The following is a 23,254-nucleotide window of genomic DNA, read 5'->3' as shown; positions in this document are numbered from 1 at the left end:
GGGCAGCGGCCGTGCGGGGGGCTCAGCGGGGGCTCCTCTCCCCCCCTGCTTGGCGGAGAAGGGGGCCGAGCGCTGGGCGCCAATTAGCACTGGAAAGGTCTGTGGGCAGAGCGGTGGGAGTCTCGCTTGTTGCCGAATGATGAGATCTCTCTTTTTTTTGTTGTTGCTGTTGCTGGGGTTTTAGCACCAGGAATGGGCTTTGTCTGTCAGGTGTCATAACCCCCCGCTGGACCCGGACAGATGAATTTATGACATGATTTGAACAACCTTTGGTAAATTGCTCAACTAGTTAATCTGTTATTTCACTGTAAACTGTGAGAACACGGCGGGGTGGGGGGGAGCAGAGGGGAAATGCTCTCAGAGCAAGAATTCCTTCTGTTTGGCTTTTTGGGTGTTTAGCATTTGCTCAGTGTGTAGGTGTAATACAAGATCTTCCTGGAAACAGTTCCTGTAAGCCTTGAAAGTGTTCTTTTACAAGCAAAGTCCCTGGCGCCTTTTCTTTCTCACAACTTCAAATAAAAAGAGAAGAAGGAGCCAATACCAACGCCTGGGCACAACGTACTTTATAAGACAATATAGAAGCCTGAACATGTTTTATGCGACATTGCTAGAAATGACACTGTCAACCGGAAAGAGCAAATAATCTTTCTGGCTTTGGCCCACATGCCACTGTTTTTGCCAGGGTGCTGGTTCCCCCTTCTGTTACTTGAGGGTCTTCTGCACAGCAGGGAGGGGAGGGAGGAGATCTTGTGTAAGACACTAACATGGTGACTGAAATGGGAACACGTGATGTAAAAACGTAACATTGGCACAAGGTCTTGAGGGCTTTTAGCTCACTTTTTAATCCTTTTGGGGTAGCTTTCCTTTTCAGCAGGTTGGCCTGGACCTTTTTTAAAAGTTTCTTGAGGGAAGTCGGTCTGTATTAATCACTCAGCCTGCTTCCCTCATTTTGGCCATATGTGATAGCGGGGAAGGATCCCAAATATAACCTGTTTCTAAAGTTTTACAAACATCCAGGTAAAGGTGAGGATGCTAGAGGTGTCCTCCAGTGGTGCTGCAGTGGGAAAGAAGCTGTACCTGCTCTCAAATGCTGTTAGAGCCAGGGAGTGTGGATGATGAGTCTTTACAAATTCTGCATAGAAGCAGCTCATAGTCAGTGCTCCTGTCAAGTATAAGATACAAATCTGTAGGAAATAAAGATGCATATTAACTTCATTGCTCAAGGAGCCACTTGTTCTATTTAATTTTATTTATTTGTAAAGCTTCTGTCAGAGTAGTGCTCTTCTAGAACCTCTGATGCTGAAGGTGTCAAGAAAAAAAACCAGCAAGATAAAGCGAATATACTTCTGACTCCTACCTTAGTTAAAGTTCCCATGGCTGAAACCAGTGCAGTTCATGCTCATTAAGTGCATAATTAACCATCCTTAGGTCTGACCTGGTCTTTTAAAATCAAAGTCTTTAAATCAATTAAATGATGTTTGAATCATGCATGATACATTATATTGTACCAGTTATCTGACTGTAACTGAAGTGATAATAATTAAGTATACAAAGTTAAAGAGGCGTTTATGATGAATATTGACTAGAGCAGAGAAATTTCTTTACAAAACTTTATAGTGACATTGTTTCATAGAAAAATCGGGCTATTAAGGTAAACATTCAGTTCACTGGGTAAGGACAGCCAAATTTGTATGTGTACATCTATTAAGTATCTAATATTGTTCTAATACCTTTGGAATGATGTTTCTGTGAATGGCAAGGTGAAAGCTTGGTTGCATTTTACTGCATACACTGTGAACATCTTTGTTTCTCCACAAATACTATATGAAATAATTGAAAAGGTCACAAAAGTGAAAGCCACAAGATAAGAAAATGCATTGCATCCAAATTGGCAGCAAGGATGCCTTTCTCTTTAACTAACTAACTAACTAAACATTTAAAAAACATACATTATTTATAGCGATGAAACATGTTAGCTTGTTTTAAAATGCATCCCTTCAGTCTTCAAGGACTCCATCAGTTTCCGTCTCATCAAAAGTAGATCAACATCAATGCTAAAGATTATTAAAGGGTAAGTTATGACAGAGCGAAGATTCCTCAAGGTATAAGAATTTCACAATACTTTGAAGTATATTATTTGTGATGAGCTTTACAAAGTCAGAAGCACTTGCTACGTATCAGCAACAAGAGACCTGTCCACTCAACTGGAAACATCCATAAAGTATAGAGATTAACGAGTGAGATTGGAACAAGGTTTTTTAAGATGTCAGAATATTCTGTTAGTGTTTTAACTGAATCTACACACATCATTGATTTCTGATACTGATCGTATTTAGTAAAGCACTCCAGGACACGCCTACATTTCAGTACATGCTTTACTTCCATGAAAACATGTGAGACAAAACTCAAGGGCATTATATCTGAAATAAGTAGTCAATTCTTTCTTTTTTAGAAGAATACAAAACAAAAAGGTGTGTGTGGAAAAAGATTGTTTTTTCCAATGATGATGAAATAGTTGCTTTCAAGTGCAACATTGCAGAATGCTTCAGTGAACTAACTTTTATAGGAGGCTCCTATGCAATTATGTGTGAAGTACCAATATGAATATAATGCAATAAGTTGAACATCCCGTTAGCAGAAGTGATGCTAAAGTATTAATTGATATTATTCAGGAAATCTTGCTGATAAATGTAATATTATTATTTAATTTTGTACAAGCTGTTATCAGCATCTTGATACCGATGTCTATAAACCTATTGGCAAGGTTTCATTGCTTCATAATGTGTCCTGTTTGGGCTGGAGGGATGGGTTTAAAGGTGTTAAAGTCAGAATGGAAGTCCTTGCTCATGAGTGAATAATTTAGACATGTTTCAGTATTGTTTGTACATTTTTTTCTTAGTTCTTTATGCCAAAAAGTGAGAAAATGTCACCTGCATACAAGGAGTAGTGTCTTGGGGAAAACATTACCTTTTTGTTGGATTTCCAAGGTTAGCAACACTGATGGGTCAAAAAAAGAGAATTGCTTGGGGTGGTCATGATAGAAAGTATTTAGACATTAGAAATCAACTTTCATCCTAAAATTTGAACAGTTTTTGTTTAGAAACTGAGTTTTGGTGGTTAAGAAATGAAGTGTGAAGGCAAGTGGTTTGAGAGCTTCCATTATAAAACACTAGATACTGAGTGTTTGTGGTTTCAGGGTTTCTTTGTGTTTTGTTTTATTTTCCTTATTACATTTTCAGAGTTGACCCCTTTTGTTCCCAGCCACTTGCAAGACATTTACCTGTGCTCTGGCAACTTTTTATGTTGTTTAAAAAAAAATAGAGTTTTATGCACAAGCAGTCAGATGGTCATATGCTTGACTTCATATTCATTGTGAAGCTTCACTTTTGTCTTTGTAACAGTTACTTACGTTCTTGGAGTTTTGCGGGGTCAAGGCCATACCTTTTGTAGCAAACAACATCAGAGTACTTTGCAATTATCTAGTTTTTATTGTAGATTAACTGAGATCAGGAAGTGTTGTTATGGTTTTATTAAGGCAAGTTAATAAATTAATTATTTTTTAGCTGGGTACCGGCACACTGAGTTATTGCTGGAGTTTCAGAAATGGCTGCAACTTTGGAACAATTCTGATTTTTTTTTTTTTTAATGCAAATTTAGATATTTAAATACAAGTTCACAAAAGGCAATCCTTGTGCTCCTGTCCAACTCTCTAAGCATATACTTTTGCTTTGGTACGTATCAAATGTGACAACTGTCTTGGCAGGACCGAGTAGTTCAGTGCCTGATTCATTATTAAATCCAGATGAGAAATACAAACTAAGCCAGCTTTTGTGCTATGTCTTCTCATGGGCTCAGTCCATCAGACCTGCTCTATTTGCTTCTTTCCTTCCAAACCAGAGAAAAAGTAACCTGCTGCCTTTTTACACAGCTGTCCGGTGGTTCCAAGAACAGTTTAGCATGTAGGGGATAAGTGTTGGATTCCTTCTTCTGCCATGTGTGTGCTGGGAGGAGTAGGAAAAGGAATTCAATTCTACACCTCAACTCTTCTAGGAAGTAGGACCAGTGTTACCAATATATGTTAGTGAAGGTGTTTTAGTTCTCTATCTCCAGCTCAGCCAATCTTTTTAAAGTGTAAGAGCAAGAGTGACTCTGTAGTCTGGCCGGGTAAGAAGCTTGTTTGCAAGTCCTGATTTCTGTTCGGAGGGCACTTTTTATGAAGTCTGTTAATAGCCTTTAGAGTGGATAACGGAATCCAGGACTTAAGTTTTGAAATTACCTAGCCCATGAGCTAGAGTCATGGTTATTCTTTCACACTTTCTACCTTAATTCAGTCATAATTGCAAGTTTGGAGTGCCTTGACCAAGACAGTTTCTGGTTTGAAAAGTCATTCTCATGAGAATTAGTTTGAATCCCTTCAGAGAAAGGAACTAAAGGCAGACCTGCCCTAGGCAGTCCCTGCTCTATCCTTCAACTATGTATCTTAGGATTTAATACCAAGAGGGTATTTAGGATTTTGATTCCTGAATAGAGAAGGATTTGTGTGCCTATTTTCTTGGATATCAATACCTAGCCGCAGCATCTTGCTCATCTTTCCTCTCTGAGTAGGGAGTCTCTGTGTACGTTGGCAGCTGTGAGCAGGTGGATTGAACTGCACAATGTGATGGCTCAGTTGCTGGGACAGCTGGCTTAGACACTTATACAAGGCAAATTTCTTATAATATATTCCTAAGGCCCTTTATGAGTCTAGTGCTGAGGACCTGCCTTTCACTGATCCCAGGTAATCATAAATCCTGGCTGTTAGTGACAACTAAGCACAGATGCAGCCACAGCACAGATTATGGCCCCATGAGGCTTCCTGGTCATTTGTCTGTTGCCACAAGTGGTGCTTGGAGACCCGTGGGTCTGCCAGCCCTTCAGACCTGTTTGAAATGGCAAGCTTTCAGTACTTCTGAAAGTCAGCCCCCCCAGATGGTTCAAAGATGAATAGAAGTCAAATTTTCAAAAGGAGTGCAAGTTTTGGACTCCTTTTGAAAATTTGACTTCTATTAATATTTCCAAGGTAAAATACGAAACTTGAAGTGAACTGGAGAAAGGATGCTGAGTCTCCTACTCTGAAATAATTTCAGCCACAGGAATACCTTCTCTAATAATAAGGCTAAATTGTGTCCTTGGCTCAGACTGATAGTGCATCTTTGGTCTAACGAGCAGAAGTGCAAACTCTGCATAGCACAGTGACCTTCTCTGGCTGCTTTATACCTCTAAAGCACAGTTGCCTGTATCAAGCTGCATCTGAGTTTCTGAAATATATATAAAGCTTCTTTTCCTCCTGCAAGAGGAAGACTTACCATCTTGATATTCAAAATGAGATGATCAAGCATTTGAAACATTTGCAGACCTGTCTGTACCTTTTTATTGTCCTCCATGCTTATTTGATTTTGGTGGAATAGAAAATAATAAATCCAAATCCTTGAACTCTTTTTTTAATACTCTAGGCAATGACATGGAAATTAGTTTTATTTTCTGTTTTATAGAGGCTTCTAAATGCCCTATCAGAAATTTGAAGTCTACTGTACTAAGCACTGGAAAATATTTGATAAGGAAGTCTGTTTTGAAGATTTAAAGTCTAAGTAGATAGCACAAAGGATGGGCTAGAAGGAAGTTTCCTTATTAGGGGTGTGTGCAAGGATTGTGATTTGTCCTGGGAGCATGTGGTGGAGTCAGTGCAGACTGCTTGAGATCTCCTGTCCAAGACTTTAATTGCACAAGGGTATTTCTGGTGTGACAAAGTTATTTCAGAATATTTCGACAGTGAACAATTATCACCTCTTTCATACACAAGAGTCTCAGTCTCTGAATAGCTAAATTTTTTGAATATGCTAATTTTCAAACTGGTGAGAATAGTGTGACTTATTGCAGGAGAGTTCTACAGGTTGCTGTTATCTTGTTTGGGTTTTTTTTTTCCTTCACCCCCCTGCTTTGCAGCATATATATGTAGGTATAGTGGTTGTGGGGGCAGGATGGTGCCAAGCTGACATCTGGGTAATAACGTGTCACATTATGTCCTCTAAAATAAATAAGTCAAAGGTCAAATTAAACTGTAGCATATAAGAAGACTTTAGTGATACACGTTGAAAAATTTTGCAATGTAAACTTGTAGATGCAATTCAACTGCCTTCCATGAGAGAGGGGATACATCTGGGTGAGATGAGCAAGAACTCACAGGCTGTGTTTACATATCACTCCCTCTCATATAAGCAAAAGGATCTGCATGAGCATTTTCACGGTCAGCAAGTAGCTAAACCAAGGCTGCATTGTCATGAAGCTCCCAAAATTAGGAGAGAATAAGTAGGCTTTTAAGACATATTTTGAAACAGCGTTGTTTTTCCCTTGAAACCAGAACCCTCCTGCCTGTCAGGTATGGGTAAGCATCTTTCCTTCAAGAGAGGGTAGGTGAGAGAGGGGATCGATCCCAAAAGGCAGCTCTTGGGGTGGCCTGCTGCAATACTAGTGCCCTGACTCCATGGGCAAGGTTGTGCCTTAGTAGAAAATCCTAAGTGACAGCTGAGAAAGGTACTTGGTTTCAGGTATGTTCCCATGTTTTAATGTTGGAATTTATCTTTTTATAAACTTTTTTCCAACTTTTAAAATAAAAGATATGAACCTTTGTTGTATTGGAGTCAACCTGCTTTTCACTTTAACTTGTGTCAACTTAATTCAGTTTAAGGTTAATCTATAAAATCTGGGATGCTTTTATTTCTCTGGATGTAACAAATACAAAGAAAACAAAACCAAAAACAAATTAATGTTGCTTTGCTCAAAGCCCAAGATCATTTTGGAAATCAGAAGATACGTGACATTTTCTCATTAACTTGCAAGGGTCAGGCTGAGGAGTGGCAGCATCAAATACCAGGATACAGAGAAGATGGCAAAAAGCAATTAGTAGAAGCAGCCCATAATTCAGGATTCATTCCATATTGTTGTAGTGGCGATTTACCTTTTGATAGTTGGTATCTAAATTAAAAAAAAAAAAATCTTCCCACCTTCCTCTTCCTCTTCCCCTGTTCAAACTGCCACAAATCTGTTCACCAGTTTTGAAGGTGTTTATACCTGATCACGTATCAGTCACTGAGGTTGGAACAAATTACAGATTTGGAAAGGGCCATCGCACCTGATGTGCAACTGTATACTAATTTGTTATGAAATGTATCTATACGTGCATGGCTAAGACAGTGGAGTGCTAAATTGGGTGAGATTTGTTGGTGTCACATTAGTGACACATCTGGGAGCTTTTCAAATGCAGTTCAGTCATGAATAGCACAACTATGTTTGCAGATGCAAACTTTCTGCAGTGTTCTTTGCTCATTTTAAGTGTCTTTCAAAAGCCTAGGCGAAAGAAATCTGTTTCTCTTGTTCTTGCTATGGGATAGATATCTGAGGAAAAGAGTGAAGATGAAGAAACATTCTCTCCTAGCCGGTCTCACTGCAGGTATATGCTGAAACAGCCTTGCAAACCCTGCTCATAGCACATCATCACCAATATGTTATTTTGATAACTTTGTTAAAAAAGAATGCAGTATACATGTTACATTTGACTTTCGTATCTAAACAACTGACAGAATGTATTCTATCCTTGTATGTAATACTGCTTAAATATCTTTGTGCTCCCTAATGTACTTTATATTTTACCTCAAAAATAGCTCTCAGTAGTTCTGCAAGCTGAAATACTTCGACCATTTTACTAACTGTTAGGAAAAAGTATTTAATTTCTGCTAAAAATCTGAAACTCAAAAAGCATTTAGAGATTAGATAACAATCTGAATAAGTGTCACTTTGCAAAAGCTGGGCATAATAATGCAACCTTTCCTCAAGAATTGCTGTGGAGTAATCCTAATTAAGATTCGCTATTGAAATCCTGGGGTTTCAGCAGAACATTGATTATTCTTAAAATGGTGCTGCTCACAGCTAGTGGCAGAGTCAATGATATTGCAGCTAAATATTTTCCATGTCAAATAATACCTCATGGCGAAGAATTTATTGGTTTATTAGTGAAGACATTTAAATCTTAATTTTAGTGACCTGGGGGAAAAACCCCCACAGAAATAAGTAGGGTCTGCAGTTATCTTCCATTTTTGAAGCCCTGCAATAATTATGTGTAAATATTAAGCTCAGTGTTGCATTTGTTTGTTTTTAAAGGGAAAATGCTGAGGATTTAATATAGTTTTCAGAATACATAACATGCTATTTCAGCAGGTTACCATTTGAAACAAAATAACTGCAACCCTACTCTGCTGAGGGTAACCAGGGCACAGGAATTAGGCTGTGGTGCCCGGCAGTTGCGCTCCGTGGGCGCGCTGACTTGTCCCATCTGTTAGCAAGGATCCTGCAGAGCTAGGGTCACCCTTCACGGCCGGCTGCATTGCAGGATGCTCAGAGAAGAGGGCTGGCCGTGCAGACACTCTTCTGGAGAAACATGTTTCGAGCCTAGTAGGGCTGCCACCTCCAGTATAAAGTAAGCAACGATTTGCAATTTGCTCTGCTGCTGGAGTGATGGATATAGTTTGAGAGAGAATGGGAGTGCAGAGCCTCTCAGAGAGTCCCATCTGGTTTGACATTTTGTGACTGTCTGAGATCTATGTGGTACCTCAGTCTTTTCCTGCAGTCAGTAGGAATTTGTGGCTCTACAAACAGAAGTTGGGTCCAAAGTATCGTAATCATGGCTTGATTATGTTACCCGCTGCGCCCCCCTCCCCGCCTTAAGGGGATAAGATAAAGCCAGAGGCAATTTTCTTGCTCTGTCTCCATCAAGATTTAGGTCCAGTTCCTTAGGAGCTGCAGGCACTATGCCTAACTATGTCGCGCACAAGTATCAATGCTTTGTAAGAGAAGGAAGTGAAGCCATGGTCACCTTTGTGCTACTCAGCAGATATTGCCATGTTGCGCACAGGACACCTGTTGAAACGGTATCAGCCGGATCAGGGACCCTTGCAGGAGACCTGCTCTGCTTTGCAGGTCTTGGATAGCCCCGTGTCGCTGCTCTGTCACTGTCCCAGTGCCCTGTGCTTCTTGACTGAGAGGGTCTGATGGAGCTGGGGAATCCCTGCGCCTGGGAGGAAGATCTGGGCAGTTAGCTTAGCAACACGGAGGTTCTTTCTGTCTTCAGTGACATGCAAAGCAGCCTTAAGGGAGAGTCAAATCCTGTTGACAAGTTAACAGTCTGTGTTAATGCTCTCTGGAAAGCCAAAGACATCTGTCCTATCAGTACAATTTTCTCGAGTGGGATGAGGCTGAACATGCTGGAGAAAGAAATAGCTGTACTAAGAAATCTTAAAGCGAATGACAAAGAAATGGTTGTTAGAAATCTACCAAAAGAGACGTTAAAACAGCATGTTATGTATATAATATTTACATATCAAGCTCATAAGGTATTTTTTGCTACAGACAATCAATAATAGAGGTGGAACTTGTTTTCCTTCTTTTCTTCTTTCCTACTGTACACCCTTGAAACTTGTTCCCTGCTGGGTTTCATGTGTGTGTACCCATAATAACATTCCTAGTTGGTGGCAAAACTCTGACAACACTACAGGTTTCTCTGTGAAAGAGTTCATTAAATGCCAGCCAGTAATCCAGTGGCATTTACTAACATAATGCTGTAAAGCCAATCTGTTTCCCTTCCTTCTTGCTCTCTTCCTTTCAAAATAAGTTTCTCGTTCTCAGCAAACGCGAGAAGAAAAAACTCAGAATTAACTGAGTTAATTAACTGGTAAATCGTTTCTATTAAGCCAAAAAATGGAGGAGCCATATTCATTGACAAACTCTGACTGAACTGCGTTACCTGGTGATAAAGAAACATTGATAACTACAGATTATATTGCCAGTTAAAATAAATCTATAGCCATTTTGCATTTCAAAACTTTGCAAAGAATCCAGAGTATAACGGTAAACTGGATGCTACTGGAATCCGGCAAAATGTTGTTTTTAGGAGATGTTTATGTATTCTAGGTCTAGTATATTCTTTTTCATAAAATATATACTGTCTCCCACTGTTCTTGACAGCGCAACTCAAGCAGCTGCTGAAAATCTGCCTTGAGACAAACAGCACGTGACAGGCCAACTCCTCCCACAACTACCACTCCAACCTGAAGCCACCTGACACAGCTTGCAAATTGGCCAGATCTAGTTAGGGTGGGACTTCCGAGCAAGGCCAGGGCAGCTGGGAGGTGAACATCTCTGTGCAAGCCCTGCCAGCAGCCTGCGGTAGGAACCTGGCTGCAGACTAGGAGGTCCCAGGATAGCCCAGCCCCCTGCGCTGTAATGTCCCAATGCCCTATGCTTCTTGACCGAGGGGGTCTGATGGAGCCAGGGAGCACCGCTCCTTTAGCTGCCTGGAAGAGTTCATCTACTATAGTTGCAGCTACCCTGATGAGCGGAGATACGAGGACAAGGACTGAACTAAGTCTATATCAAACTTGTTGACTTGGGAGAGGAGGGTAGTTTAGGGACCACATAATTTAGGTGGCACTGATAAGTGCACCTGGTTAAAAGCCAAGTAGAACAAGAGATGTTCCTAGGAGTACAGGAGGTCTGCTAAGCGTGCCACCTTCCCCAAATGATAAAACAGCCTGTCTGCTCACTTTTGAAGTGCTGTCATGTTTTGTTACTTCAGGCAGTGGCAAAATGCCAGGGTATCAAAAGTATAAATAAAATCAAATGTGTGGAGGGAAACAGTGCAATGAGAAATGTTTTCCCAAAACACACAAGGCCTGAAACTGTAAAGTGTTTCTCTTTTGTCAAGACAGGTTGGGAATTGCTTATTGCAGTCAAAGCATTATTAAGGGGCTCAGCAAAGTTATTACTTAGCTACGGTATTGAGAATTAAAGAGGTTGCTTAGGAAGTACTGTTGCTTACTTGCATTAGCTGCAGTAGTGGTTTAGTATCCCATAACTTGTATTCGTTTTATCATTGCCAAAATATCTGCGTATACACAACTTTCAGTGAAGCCAGTCCATGAGAGCTTCTGTTCCTGAAGCACAGGGATTAGGCATTTCTGCACAAGATGTGCACAAAGCCAATAGCAACTGGTCCTTTTTGCCATCAGGAGATGGCAAAATACAAATCAGTATCTGATTTATCACTTGCAATGGCCATCAAAGTCTTTTACAGAACAATATTTTTTTAAATTAAAAAGTTTTCGTCTAATCCATCTTATTATGTTGCTGAAAATGTTGGCCCCTATTTCCAGTAGTAGTAAAGTTTATGGATGTTTTACCAATGAATCTCCAAAGTGGAATCTCCTAGCTGCCTTGCTGAAACATACCACGAATCGTGTTATTTCTCAGTTACAGTGGTGTCAAAGACTGAGCTAAAGCCCATATGATTCATCTGAAACCATAGTATGATTGTAGAAACAAAGGATAATCTTCTAATTTCTGAGAACACGTTCTCTTTGCAGTGGGTGTAATATAACTGTTCACTTGGGAAATATCTTTGTGCTTTACTGAATTATGGGGATTATAGACCGGTGTCTCATACGATTCATAACTTCATTAAAGTAAATGTTAAGAGCGTGCATGTGTGTGCACACGGCTGCACACAAATAGGCTTTGACTGTTGTGCTAAGGTCTTTTTGCACTCGTGTAGTGTCTAATGATGTTCTTTTACCTCTTTGCAAAGAGGTTCATACCTCTTTGCACTATCAGAGGCTGCAATTGAGAATGTGGATTACTTTGTGTGTATGATACATGTTCTTAGAGGCATAAGGGTAAGCATCTCCAATGAGCTGTTTGTATTTTCTAAGTGACCATGGGAAACATTATTGCAATTTTGTTAACTGTTTTCTATAAAGAGAATTTAAACCAAAAGATTTTGCAGTGATTGAGGTTTTGCAGATCATAACTTTTACCATAATCACAAATCATATGTGGTTTTTTTTTTTTTTACAAACTGTGTTTACATATGGAAGCATGACAGCAATCAACCACCAGCTACTTCTTTTGCAGGCATTTCATTTTTTTAAGGAAATATTTTTTAACACTGGCAGTAAAGCAAAAACTCAAATAGTTTCAAAATACACCATTAGTTCTTATGGTTGCTTTTTTATGTTTTGTTGTAGTCCTGTGCTTTCAAAAAGATTTCTGAACAGAAACTGCTGCAAAATTTTGAACAAATTGGCACTTGGGGATTCATAGGCCTTTCAGGAGCCAAATTGTTCAATAAAAGTAATGGCTTATAAAGATTTTCTCTACAGAGTAGCCATTCTAGAGTTCGTTTCTGCTTTGGTTTAATTCAGTGTGCCCTTTAAATTGGTGTTAATTTTTTAAACATGACATTTGAAAAAAGAAATGCAAAATGTTTACACATGATGGACGCAATGAAGACCTTATGAGGAGTCCTGTGAAAGATCTCATGTGTTGTTAAGTGCATACTGCAATGTAAGCTGTCAAAGGAACACTCAAGCTATATTAAGATTTTCTGTCTTACAGGGATGAAACTTATATGTCCAATTTACTATAGTTATGATTTATTATTCATTTATATGGACATAGCACGTATTTGGAAATACAGTACAAAGGTCTCAATCCCCTGTTCATTTGTCTGCTACTGACAGAATAGGAAGTTTGGGCCATGATCCCACCCCAAAACTGATTAAATGCAACAATTTTGCAATTATTCTTTTAATGTTATGTTTGTCAATATAGTTTTGTAAATATAATGCAGAGCTGCACTATATTATGTCATACTCTGTGTGTGTGTGTATATATGTATGTGCACATAGACATACTTGGGTGCCGTGGACAAAATATTCAGGGTGAGACAACGCAACTCCAGAATTAACCTCAGAAACTGGTGATTTTTTAATTTTTTTTTTCTGCTTAGATGGACAAAACCAATTTTGAAAAAGGGTTACAGACGACGGTTGGAGCTGTCAGATATTTATCAAATCCCTTCTGCGGACTCTGCTGATAATCTTTCTGAAAAACTAGAAAGGTACGAAAGATTCATGAAAAAACTTTGTTTCAGGAATCACACTGCAATTTTCATTAAACAGCTGTTGGATAAAATGTTTAAATAGCATTGGGTGCAAGCTGGTTGCACCCATTGACAGGCTCAAGTGTGTCCACATTCAGCACACAGTTGTTCTTTGAGGCTGACTGGGATCCCTGGTGCAGATGTACCACCTAGATGCTCTAAATTACTGTATACAGGTACCTGTGACATCTGTCCACTGACTAGTGAGGCTAGACTCACAGTTTCAATGTTAGTTCCCTATTCTGCTGTTCTTTCTTCCCAAAATATCCTTGTAAAACCTTGTTTTATTTTTTTCTTCAACTAAATAACATTCTTAATTTTCTTTGATACCACTGGTGAAAGACTAATTGCTTCTGCAGAAATTGTTCCCTGACTTTCCTCATTTAGACTTCCTCTCTTCTCTACCCTATTTCAGTGGGTCCTAATTCAGAAACTGTGCTACACTTGGGAAAAACTCTTACAGATACAAGTGCCTAAATCCGGTCCCTCTCCCCTAGCCTCCGGTGTAGCTTTCCCTAGCGTGCCAGGGCAGCTCATGTCTGCAGTGTTGTGCCAATCCAATTAAACTTAATTGCAGTGTGACATACGTATTCAAAACTGGTGGAAAGTATTGAGAACATTGGTATGCTTAGTGCATTTTGATAGTTTATAAATGGAATATTCTGGTTATTTAATATTCTGTTGAAAAATGGAGAAAATAGTTAGCTGAGGAAATTCTTAGTAGTGCTTTAATCTGTGAGTTGAATTGTGACTAAACATATGCTTTCTGTATATACCATTGCTTCTGATCAGCAATTTATTATCAAATAGAAAATTATTGTCCCATCAACACAGGTTAAGAATAATGCTGTGCAGTAGGAAAGTCACATTTTTGATGCTTTGTTGGTGTTTTCTTTTTTGCAGACTGGAAGAGCTCCAAAATGTTTATTTGCCTATTATTTGTGCTTGGGACTTAAGTACAGCAGGTTTCTTTAAAACATACAGTGTGACCTTTTCATGAATTAATTCCCTGCGGGGTGATGTATGGCTGAGTATTTAAAACTGCCAAATATGTGGCTGAACTAGGTTTGAACTTCTATTGATCTATCAAGTCAATGAAGGCCAGGACTTTGGGGTCTTTGCAAAGCTTTCTTTCGTTAGTCACCTTAGCTAAATCTCCTTGGATATACTTGAGTGAATTGAAGTATGTCAGAGCCATAGATCCATGTATTTGCTCACGTAACTTAATGGTCTTGTTTTTCGGTTCCTTTTCAGAGAGTGGGACAGAGAGCTGGCAACTTCAAAGAAAAAACCCAAGCTCATTAATGCTCTTCGACGATGCTTTTTCTGGAAATTTATGTTCTATGGAATAATGTTATATTTAGGGGTAAGATTTGTTCTTCTCTTCAGTAAACTTTTAGTGTTCCATAAATAGATCCAAGTCTTAGGGATTGCTAAATTAATACAGAATCCTGTGAATAGCTACAGATTTTGCTCTCTGTATTGCTTTTAAAGATGATAAATACAGAGAGATTCTTAGGGACCTTAATAAAAAAAGTATTTTCTGATAATGTCTTAATATCTTTAAAACGTACATATTAATAATTTTGAAATGTACGTAGTGCTAGGTGCTGACATATGCTTCTCTAAGTACAGGTAGAGCACCTGAATTTTTGTATCACTGAACTAAAGTAATTATTTTCTCATGTTACGGTTTTTAAGAAGTTTCTAATGAATTTCCTACCCTTACATTAAAACAAATGACAGTGCAATTTCACATGATTTGATCAATTTTGTTAAGGTGACTATCAGCCAACTTCATAGTTAAATGCTTTATTCAGGTTTACATATGCAATAAACGAGTTGTCTTCATTAGTGGTAACAATTCTGCATAGATAAACATGTGAAATATGCTTGGATCTTGGTGCTGTTAGTGCTTCAAAGTGTATGATCAGGAACTTGATGTGAATGTCTGAACTGATTATGTTTATCACCTTTCCAACACATTAGTTAGGATTACCTTGACTTACGAAATGCCACCTCTTTGACAGTCCTATCACTGGGGTTAGGAGCTGTGAAAATAGTTCATTATTAATGGTGCCTCACTAGATGTGTTGGGTAGCCAGACTGTAAATCTGAAAATTACTGTTAACTGTAGTAAAAGTGAGATAAACTCCATGCTTCTCTGTTCAACAATGCTGTGGTATCAGAAACTGCAACTATAGTAGCCCAAATGGCCCAAAGTGGTCAGATGTACTCAGATAGTCAGCGTTTTCAGATGTGAGGTGGATCTCTAGGCCAGATTTTTATTTTTGTAAGGTTGATACAGAAAGGAACTAATTCCACTGGCATTAATGTTGAATGTGATCTAGTTTAGCTGTACTCTCAAGATCATGGATTGGGCAGAAGAAGAGTGGAAAGGGAGTTTATGGAAAATAGCCCACAAATGTCTCTGAAGTTCACATTGCTTGCTATAAAACCAAACTTGGCTTGTCTCCTGGCTTTCTATCAAGTATCCCAAGGAACTATGCTAAGGGATTATCAGAGTTATAGAAATGACTGTTAGAATGACCCTCTCTCCCAGGCAGGAAGGGGAGGGTAGTGTGGAGAGTTCTCATCATGCCCATGAACTTGCTACTGACTCCTCTGTAGAAGGGAAATGTCAAGCTAGGTAGATCTTCTAGGAGGTAGATGGAGAAAGATCATAATCTGGTCTATGTCAGCCATGCCAGATGTATGATAAGTGAAATCACACCAACACCTATACCCTCAAGTTTTAATAATTTTCTATAAAACACTTGAAACATAAATAAGAATATTCTGAAAACTAAAACACAAGTCCTTAACTACATGCAGAATTTTCAGCATTAAAAGGGAACTTTTTAAGAGTGAAAATTTTTAATGTATCAGGCAGCATTTCAGGGCAAAGAGTGTTTTTCAAGTTAAGCATTGAATTTGGAGCCTGACTTCTGCTAGTTTTATGCTGGAATGGTTCCACCCCAATAAACTTCCATGGAGTCCCTCCTGTTTACATGGCTGTGTGAAAGACAGGCTGATCTTGCAGATTGCAAAGTAGGTAAATTTATTTAGGGTCCTGGGATGAAAGTCCTGTAAAATATTCCTAAGTGCATTAATTTGGACTGCTAACTATACAAATGTTCTGGTTTAGGTCACTGTTGATTTGATTTGGATAATTAATAACAGACTACAATTTCACTTTGGGTTGGATTTTCCCCTAAGAATTATGGAAAAACTGACTGCTTCTTTCTCTTGAAACACCACGTCAAGGGGAAATGAGTATCAGTAATAGAATCAGAAAGTCACAAAGGAAAATGGTATAAAGAAAAAGGAAGAAATTCTCTAAAGAAAATGAAAATTGCTTCCGTTAAAATGTAGCATTCACATTCTTTTTAGTCTATAAAAAATTTAGGATGTACCGCAGTCTGTCATGCTGTTTCCTGGATTGAAAAAAAAAACCACCTTAATTTTTTACAATCACATTTAGACTGTCCCCCAGATGTAGCTCATAAAGAACAACTCTGAAATTTCTCAGCACCAAGGCTTGGTTTTAAAAATAAAACCTAGAATGAAATAGTTTTTTATATTTTATCTTTTTGCTTCTTTCTTGTGGATAGGTACACTCACATGTGTGTGTACACAAATTCTGATTAAAAAATAGGGGAATCAAGAAATTAGCTCCCAATCCACCTTTGTTCTCTCCCAGTTTAAGTCTCTCCAACTTGTTGGACTCTTGTCACTAGTGAAGAGCCTCAGGTCTCCTCTCACTGCCACTCGCCTCAGCCTGAAGTTGCCACTGCTGCAGATCTGGTTCAGAGACATGCCGTGCTTGCCTTCTCCGTACCCAAGGGCTGCACCAGGGGAAAGGAGAGGAGATGTCTCCACAGTGCTGTCTGTGCTCGCTCTGGAAGGCTTTTCTGCGTCAAACCCTGGGTTACCCTCTGGCTGTTTGAGTGTTGGGCAGGGCTGGCAGGAGGCAACGGCAACGTGGCTAGAATGGAAGTTGATGAGTCAATTAATTGTCTGTGTCCCGGTGGGGCAGTTAACCACCTAGGACAGGGCCTCTTGCTATCTAAGGGGCTGTGTAATGACCGTTCTCTCTATACTCTTTCACCTTGTTTGGTGACTTTTCTCTGGGACAAGACCCTTTGTGGACTCCTACCCAATTCTGTCTTTTATTGGCCCCTGCTATCTCATTACTGTCTTTATTTTTTTAACCTTTTTCCCCACCAAGCCAGCAACTCCTTATTCATGTCAGGTTTGTATTTAAAAAAACCCCCAGCAGTTCTACAAATTTAGCGTACCATACACTGTAATAGGTGTTCCTGCAGAGTCTGCCAGCCAAAACTATCACAGTAATGCATTCCTGTTAAAAGTTAAGCAGTGTCTGAGGGCTTTTGTAGGCAGTTTTGAGGATAACTTCCTTTCCCAGAGTACAGGCAAGTGAAGTGTGTGTGGGCATGCATGTGTGGGACTGTGCAGGCTTAATTTCTCCGTGTGGACTTTTTTAACAGAGTACTATTTTAGACCAGGTGAGGACAGAACAGGACTGCAGAATTTTTGAGTCATATTCTTTTTTTTTTTTTTTTTTTTTTCATTTCTTTAGGAAATGACAGATGTGCAATTCAGCACATAGGAAACAAAATCTGCACCTTTCACAATGAACATGGAAAGATTAAATCTTAGTTTAAATTCTTGATTCTGTTGTCATTAGTCTTCATTTTATTGAAAGCTGTAAGAGGAAAAACTCACTGCTAAAGCCACTGGTGTTCTTTTCAGGCCCTGCTCACGGAAATTAATGGGAGCTTTGCCATTAATTTGAATGGGGACAGGATGTTGTGCCCTATTGGCATAGATGCAACCAAGTTGTGCATTCTTTTGAACTTCACTTTCCTTTCAGCTCTTCTCTTGTCTAATCCCTGAGCCATTTTCACGGCACCTTTGTTGGAGTGTGGTTTAAACTCTGCTGACATCCCTGCTGTTTGTGTAGTTGTTGTTGCAACTGGCATCACAGCTTTGCTCTCATTAGGTCTAATAGTTTTTCTGTCTCTCCCTTTCCCCTCATGCGCCGTAGGTAATGATGTTATTGCAGGGTGGACACTTGCGCTCTGGCCCCCTAGAGTACTATGACTCTCCCTCATAAATAGTGTTGTGTTAGGCACGTTGAGTTACTGCATTTAATGTATCATCTCCTCCCCTGCTGTTCGAAACAGCTTCCATGCTTCACCTCATCAGCAGACGTGTCTTGCAATTTAAAGAAAAGGTGGTATGGTGGTGAAACAAAAATCTTGGTTTTTAGCATGATACTGGCTAACAAACTGGGTACTTTGCTGTGAGGATCAGCTTGATTCTATGTACATTTTTCTCTTATTTTCATCCCCATGAAATGTATATTTTCACTCAGGCACAGCAGCTGCTAACATTAACTTAGAAATGGTTTTAGTATCATATCCCAAAGGACCCTAATGAGGATTTCCTGAGGTTCTCGCATATAGGTCACGGGTGTGAGTGAGGAGGCAGAGAGGGATATGAAAGTCCTGAAGCACTTCTTGGGCATACGCCAAAACAGAGATGTGCATTATTGTCTTCAAATGCAGAGCGATTGAGCATATGGGGGATACACGTAACATAAAAGTTCTCATTGCGTAAGAATAGCCGTACCAGGTCAGATTAGCAGGGTATCCTGTGTCATACTCTCATTTCTCTTCAGGTCTTTGCTTTTTTAATTAAGATTTCTGCGAGGGGGACGTTTCTGCATCTCGCAATGGCCTATGATGAATGCAGTGGAAGGAGCAAGGACAGGAGAAGGAAAAACAGGACCCTTGAAAACCGGGTTTTCTGTTAGGTGCACAAATCCCATTCCTTATTTAGGCAGGTCATTCTAATCTGTTTATTTATTCATGTTTATATCGGTGGGTAATTTTGAGGCTACAAAAAGAAAAATGAAAACCGGGTAGTTCTGATTTCATTTGTATGTAGACTAGATAATATCATCTTTGGTAAGTAAGCTGATAAATCTGCACTTTAAACCAGTGAATTTTTACGCCCCATGAGATAGCAAATGATTTGGCTTATTGCCAGCCATTATTCTACCCTTAGTCTGTAAATCACCTTTTTTTCCAGCGAGCTAGGCATGTATGCAATACCTTTATAGTCACAACAAACACAGCAGCAGAGCCTGGCATTTTCACTAGAATAGGACTAAACAAATAATAAAAAAAATCTTGCTATTTTAAGCCTATATATAAAAGCTTATTTTGGAATCTCTTGAGAGTATGATAGTACCACATTGTCCTTGAGAGGTGACTGTTTTGTATTTTGTGAGTTCTGGGGAGTTTTGGTTTGCCGCTTCAGGATGCATATGGTCTAAGCACAGCTGCCTTGGGTCATGTGTGTTTTAATAAACACTCCTCCATTTGCCTACTAGTAACATTGAAGTCTTTGTCAAAGCCGGCTCCAAGTTTACAGCATTTGTGTTGGGGCAGGATGGTGTTTAATTTGGGAAAGGTAGTGCGTAGCACAGGTATGCTGTTTGAGATGTAAAATTTCATCTCTTCTGTGGGAAATGTGAACGATGAGTATCAGCTCCACCAACAGCGACATTCAAAAGGGGTTACAGTAATGTTTGTAGAAGTAGTTGGTATTGCTCTTGTGTAAGAAACCAAAAGGAACCCAAAGGAGAAGAAAAAAATTAAAGGGGATTTCCCAATCTATTTATCACTGTAAAACATTAATTACAGCTGAGCTTCACTAGTTCATTTCTCTCTGAGTCTCTGTATGGTGGTCTGTGTGGTTTACAGCTGGAAGGCAGTACTAATAACTTTTTGGCAGAATTTAATACATCTGACAATAAAGAATTCAATAGTTTCTTGCTATTTTTGAAGTATCAGATGCTTTCTGCTGTGACACAACAGAAAGAAGGTTAAGGAGACATACATAGAAGTTCTTAGCACTAAGTATTTTTACACTGAATATAACAATGAAGGAAAGGAGCACATACATACTTCATACCCTTCATAAGCTCATGCAGAAGATGAAGCAAATTGCTAGACCGCAGCACACCGATGATTTTTGCAGTTCTTGGGGAGGGATTGGGGGAGGAAAGAGGTGGTAACAGGCAGAGATGGAAAAGGATGAGGTTATAGGAGTGAAAGTATGAGAATGATGGGGGCGTGAAGGGAAATGGAAGGCAAAGGTGAGATAACGCTAGTGGGGTTTAATTACAACAGAAAAGGAGGCTGCGGACAAATGTAATGGCAGGCTAAGGTAAAGTCAGCGCTATAGCAGATCATTTGGATGCCTTGCAGTTTAGCAGTTTGATACCCCCTCGTCTTCCGCTCTGGTTCTCTACCATGTTTCTCATCCCAGATGGGAAGTTCTGGGGCTGCCAATGCAGGAGGGACTGGTTTCTCTCTGGGACTTTTATTAAACTTGTCTCCCCTACCATTTACGGCCTCTCATCCTGCTTTTGTTACAACCCTGGATACACTGTCTAGAACTGTTGGGTAGGGCGATCCAAGTGTTTATACTTTTATTCTGTTGCTATTTCCATTTACTTTATGTTTTAGCTATATCCTCACTGTGTTCTGTTGGTGTTCATTTCAGGAGCTCTGAGTCTTCTTGTGTCCTGTAAGTCCAGTAAAGTGCAGTGAGAACTGTTCCCTAGGGGCCAAAACAGAGATCCAGCCTGCTAAACTGGAATCAGTCGTATGATGTGGCTAATCCATTACAACTCTGAAAAGTAAATGTGGAAGCTAATCTCAGTTGTCACTTTTGTAGAAAACAACAAAATTTATAAACTCGATTTGCTTTGGTAGAGTTGCAGGAACATCACAGATTAAGACAGCAGTGAGTTGTCTGTTCTTCTATCCAATTACTGCAACTTTCTGTGGTTTGCACAGCAAACAGACCTGGCTTCATCATTTAAGATACAAAGCTGTAAATCTCAGTTGGTAGGACTTGAAATTAAAATGTTAACCATTTTGAAAAAAATGAACAAACTACTGACCAAAATTATTTTTCTCTTGTTTCTATCTGCAGGAAGTCACCAAATCTGTGCAACCCCTTCTGCTGGGAAGAATAATAGCTTCCTATGATCCGGACAACTCTGACGAAAGATCCATAGCCTACTACCTGGCCATTGGCTTGTGCCTTCTCTTCCTTGTGAGAACGCTACTCATACACCCTGCTATATTTGGTCTTCATCATATAGGAATGCAAATGAGGATAGCTATGTTTAGCTTGATTTATAAGAAGGTAATTGTTTCACTTACACTCAAAGCCAAACCTCTGTCTGTAGCCTATGTAACTTTGAGGCCAGTTTGTTGAAAGATTGATAGTTTTGTTAGTCAAGGTACACAAAGTACACAAAAGAATAACATGGCTAACATCAGTTTCTGACAGCCCTCCATTTCCTAAGTCCAAAGAATTAAATACTTGTCTACAGCTGGTTTGACTGAAGTCAGCCTCTGTGTGAATTCAGACTTGCTGGATGTGTGGCGAGATGCCTTAATTGTTCTACCACTGTGCTCCTGTTATGCACGTGTATTGCAAAGGAAAAATAACATATGCTGGTGGCTAAAGAATATTTTCAAAAGAGGATTAGAGGTGAAGATTCAAACAATAAATATAACGTAGAAGGGATTGAGTTTGAATGATACTGTGTGAGATTTCTATAGCATGAAGAATCAACAAATACTGATGCATTGCATGTTCACAAATCCAAAGATTTAAAAAGGTGTTTGGTTTTACCAATACCAAAAGCAGCTAATTTAAACAAACATGTTAGTTACTCTAGTATAAAGCTCACTGTGAAAATATCTTTCAAAAATATTTGTCAAGGTAGGCACAGTAGGAGATTTTTGAGGGTGCACAGCAGCACACAGCATGCATACTTAATTAAAAATTGCATTTGCATATATATCTATATACATAAAATATGCAACAGAAAGCAAGGACTAAGTTGATAAATCAATATTTGTAAAGCAATTTAATGGCTATATTAAATTCAAGTGACATAAATAACAAGTTTAATGAGACTTTCTTTATAGCACAAGCAGGTAAGTGAATTGTTATTTATACTACTGTACCATTGCCTATTATCTTTATCTGTATTTATTCTGTTTTATGGGGATGAGTTACATGGACATTTTTCTATGGTTTTGTTTTCTTTTACAGATCTTAAAACTGTCAAGCAGAGTTCTAGATAAAATAAGTACTGGACAATTGGTCAGTCTTCTTTCCAACAATCTGAACAAATTTGATGAGGTACGTCATCAGTTGTTTAATCCACGTGGTGATCCCTCAAATACAAATACAATACTTTGAGCTGTTCATGACAAATATTAAGGAAGGAAGGAGCATAAATGACGGACTGCACTGAGTGCTCATTGTAGATATGAAATGAATCACTACCTTAAGAAAATGCGTTGGCATGTGGTCATGGAAGTGCTTGTTCTGATACTTATGACATCCTTTATCTCTTATGCTGATTAGTAGAGGAAACCTAAAAAACAGATATAACATAAAACCACACTTGTTCTACAGTCCAGTAAGAACCTGCCAGGAAACCTCTGGGTTATGCAGTTGGTTTCATAGAGGTCAGAACTTGCCGGTTCAATCCTTCCATCCTCTTTTCCTGACCACCGTACCTTTTTACTAAGGTTATCCAGTCCGTTCCTGCCATTGAACAAGTGATGATGTTCAGCATCCTGTTGCTACTATTACCCACTCTCCTAAAAGTCTGAATAAGTGTGGATGTAAGACCTTATTAAGAATCATTCCCAACACATCCATCTTAGACCATACTTCCAGAGTCTCCTGTAAAACTTCTCTTTCATTAAAGACACAGAGGTAAATCCCTGCTAATAGCTTTGGGGACTGGAAACTCTATGAACTTTTCATTCTGTGAAACTTCCGTTCAGCATGTATATTTAATTGGCCCATTGGCAGTACAAGGTACTGCCTATGAAAGAAGCAAGATCAAGGAGACTGTAGACACATGGCTGGAACTGTGGGCTGTATTTACTTTAAGCAGTATGTTACTATATAGAGCAATGTCAGCTAGCACTGAACAAGCTAGGACAAGTGCCCTATCATTGCAGAAGTGTAGCTGCAGTAACGCAGACCCCTGTGCAGCCTGATCACAGGATTCAGTCCAAAATCTCCCCAATGTGAAGGAACATGACTGAAGTTTACAACAATCTGTTTTGAATTAGTTGTGTTCACACA

General features: G+C 39.2%; 1 protein-coding gene across 1 annotated transcript in view; it reads left to right on the top strand.

Moving 5' to 3' along the window:
* CFTR (CF transmembrane conductance regulator) overlaps positions 1 to 23,254 on the top strand; it is an 89,436-nt gene that overhangs the window by 106 nt on the left and 66,076 nt on the right. Inside the window, exons 2-5 of the mRNA XM_059817050.1 lie at positions 12,875 to 12,985; positions 14,282 to 14,393; positions 21,065 to 21,280; positions 22,202 to 22,291. Of these exons, the coding sequence (XP_059673033.1) occupies positions 12,875 to 12,985; positions 14,282 to 14,393; positions 21,065 to 21,280; positions 22,202 to 22,291 (529 nt within the window). The remainder of the gene's footprint in view (positions 1 to 12,874; positions 12,986 to 14,281; positions 14,394 to 21,064; positions 21,281 to 22,201; positions 22,292 to 23,254) is intronic.

This window comes from Gavia stellata, chromosome 4 (assembly GCF_030936135.1).
Source record: "Gavia stellata isolate bGavSte3 chromosome 4, bGavSte3.hap2, whole genome shotgun sequence".
In the NCBI taxonomy this organism is placed as follows: Eukaryota; Metazoa; Chordata; class Aves; order Gaviiformes; family Gaviidae; genus Gavia; species Gavia stellata.
This window is presented reverse-complemented; position numbering and strand designations above follow the sequence as displayed.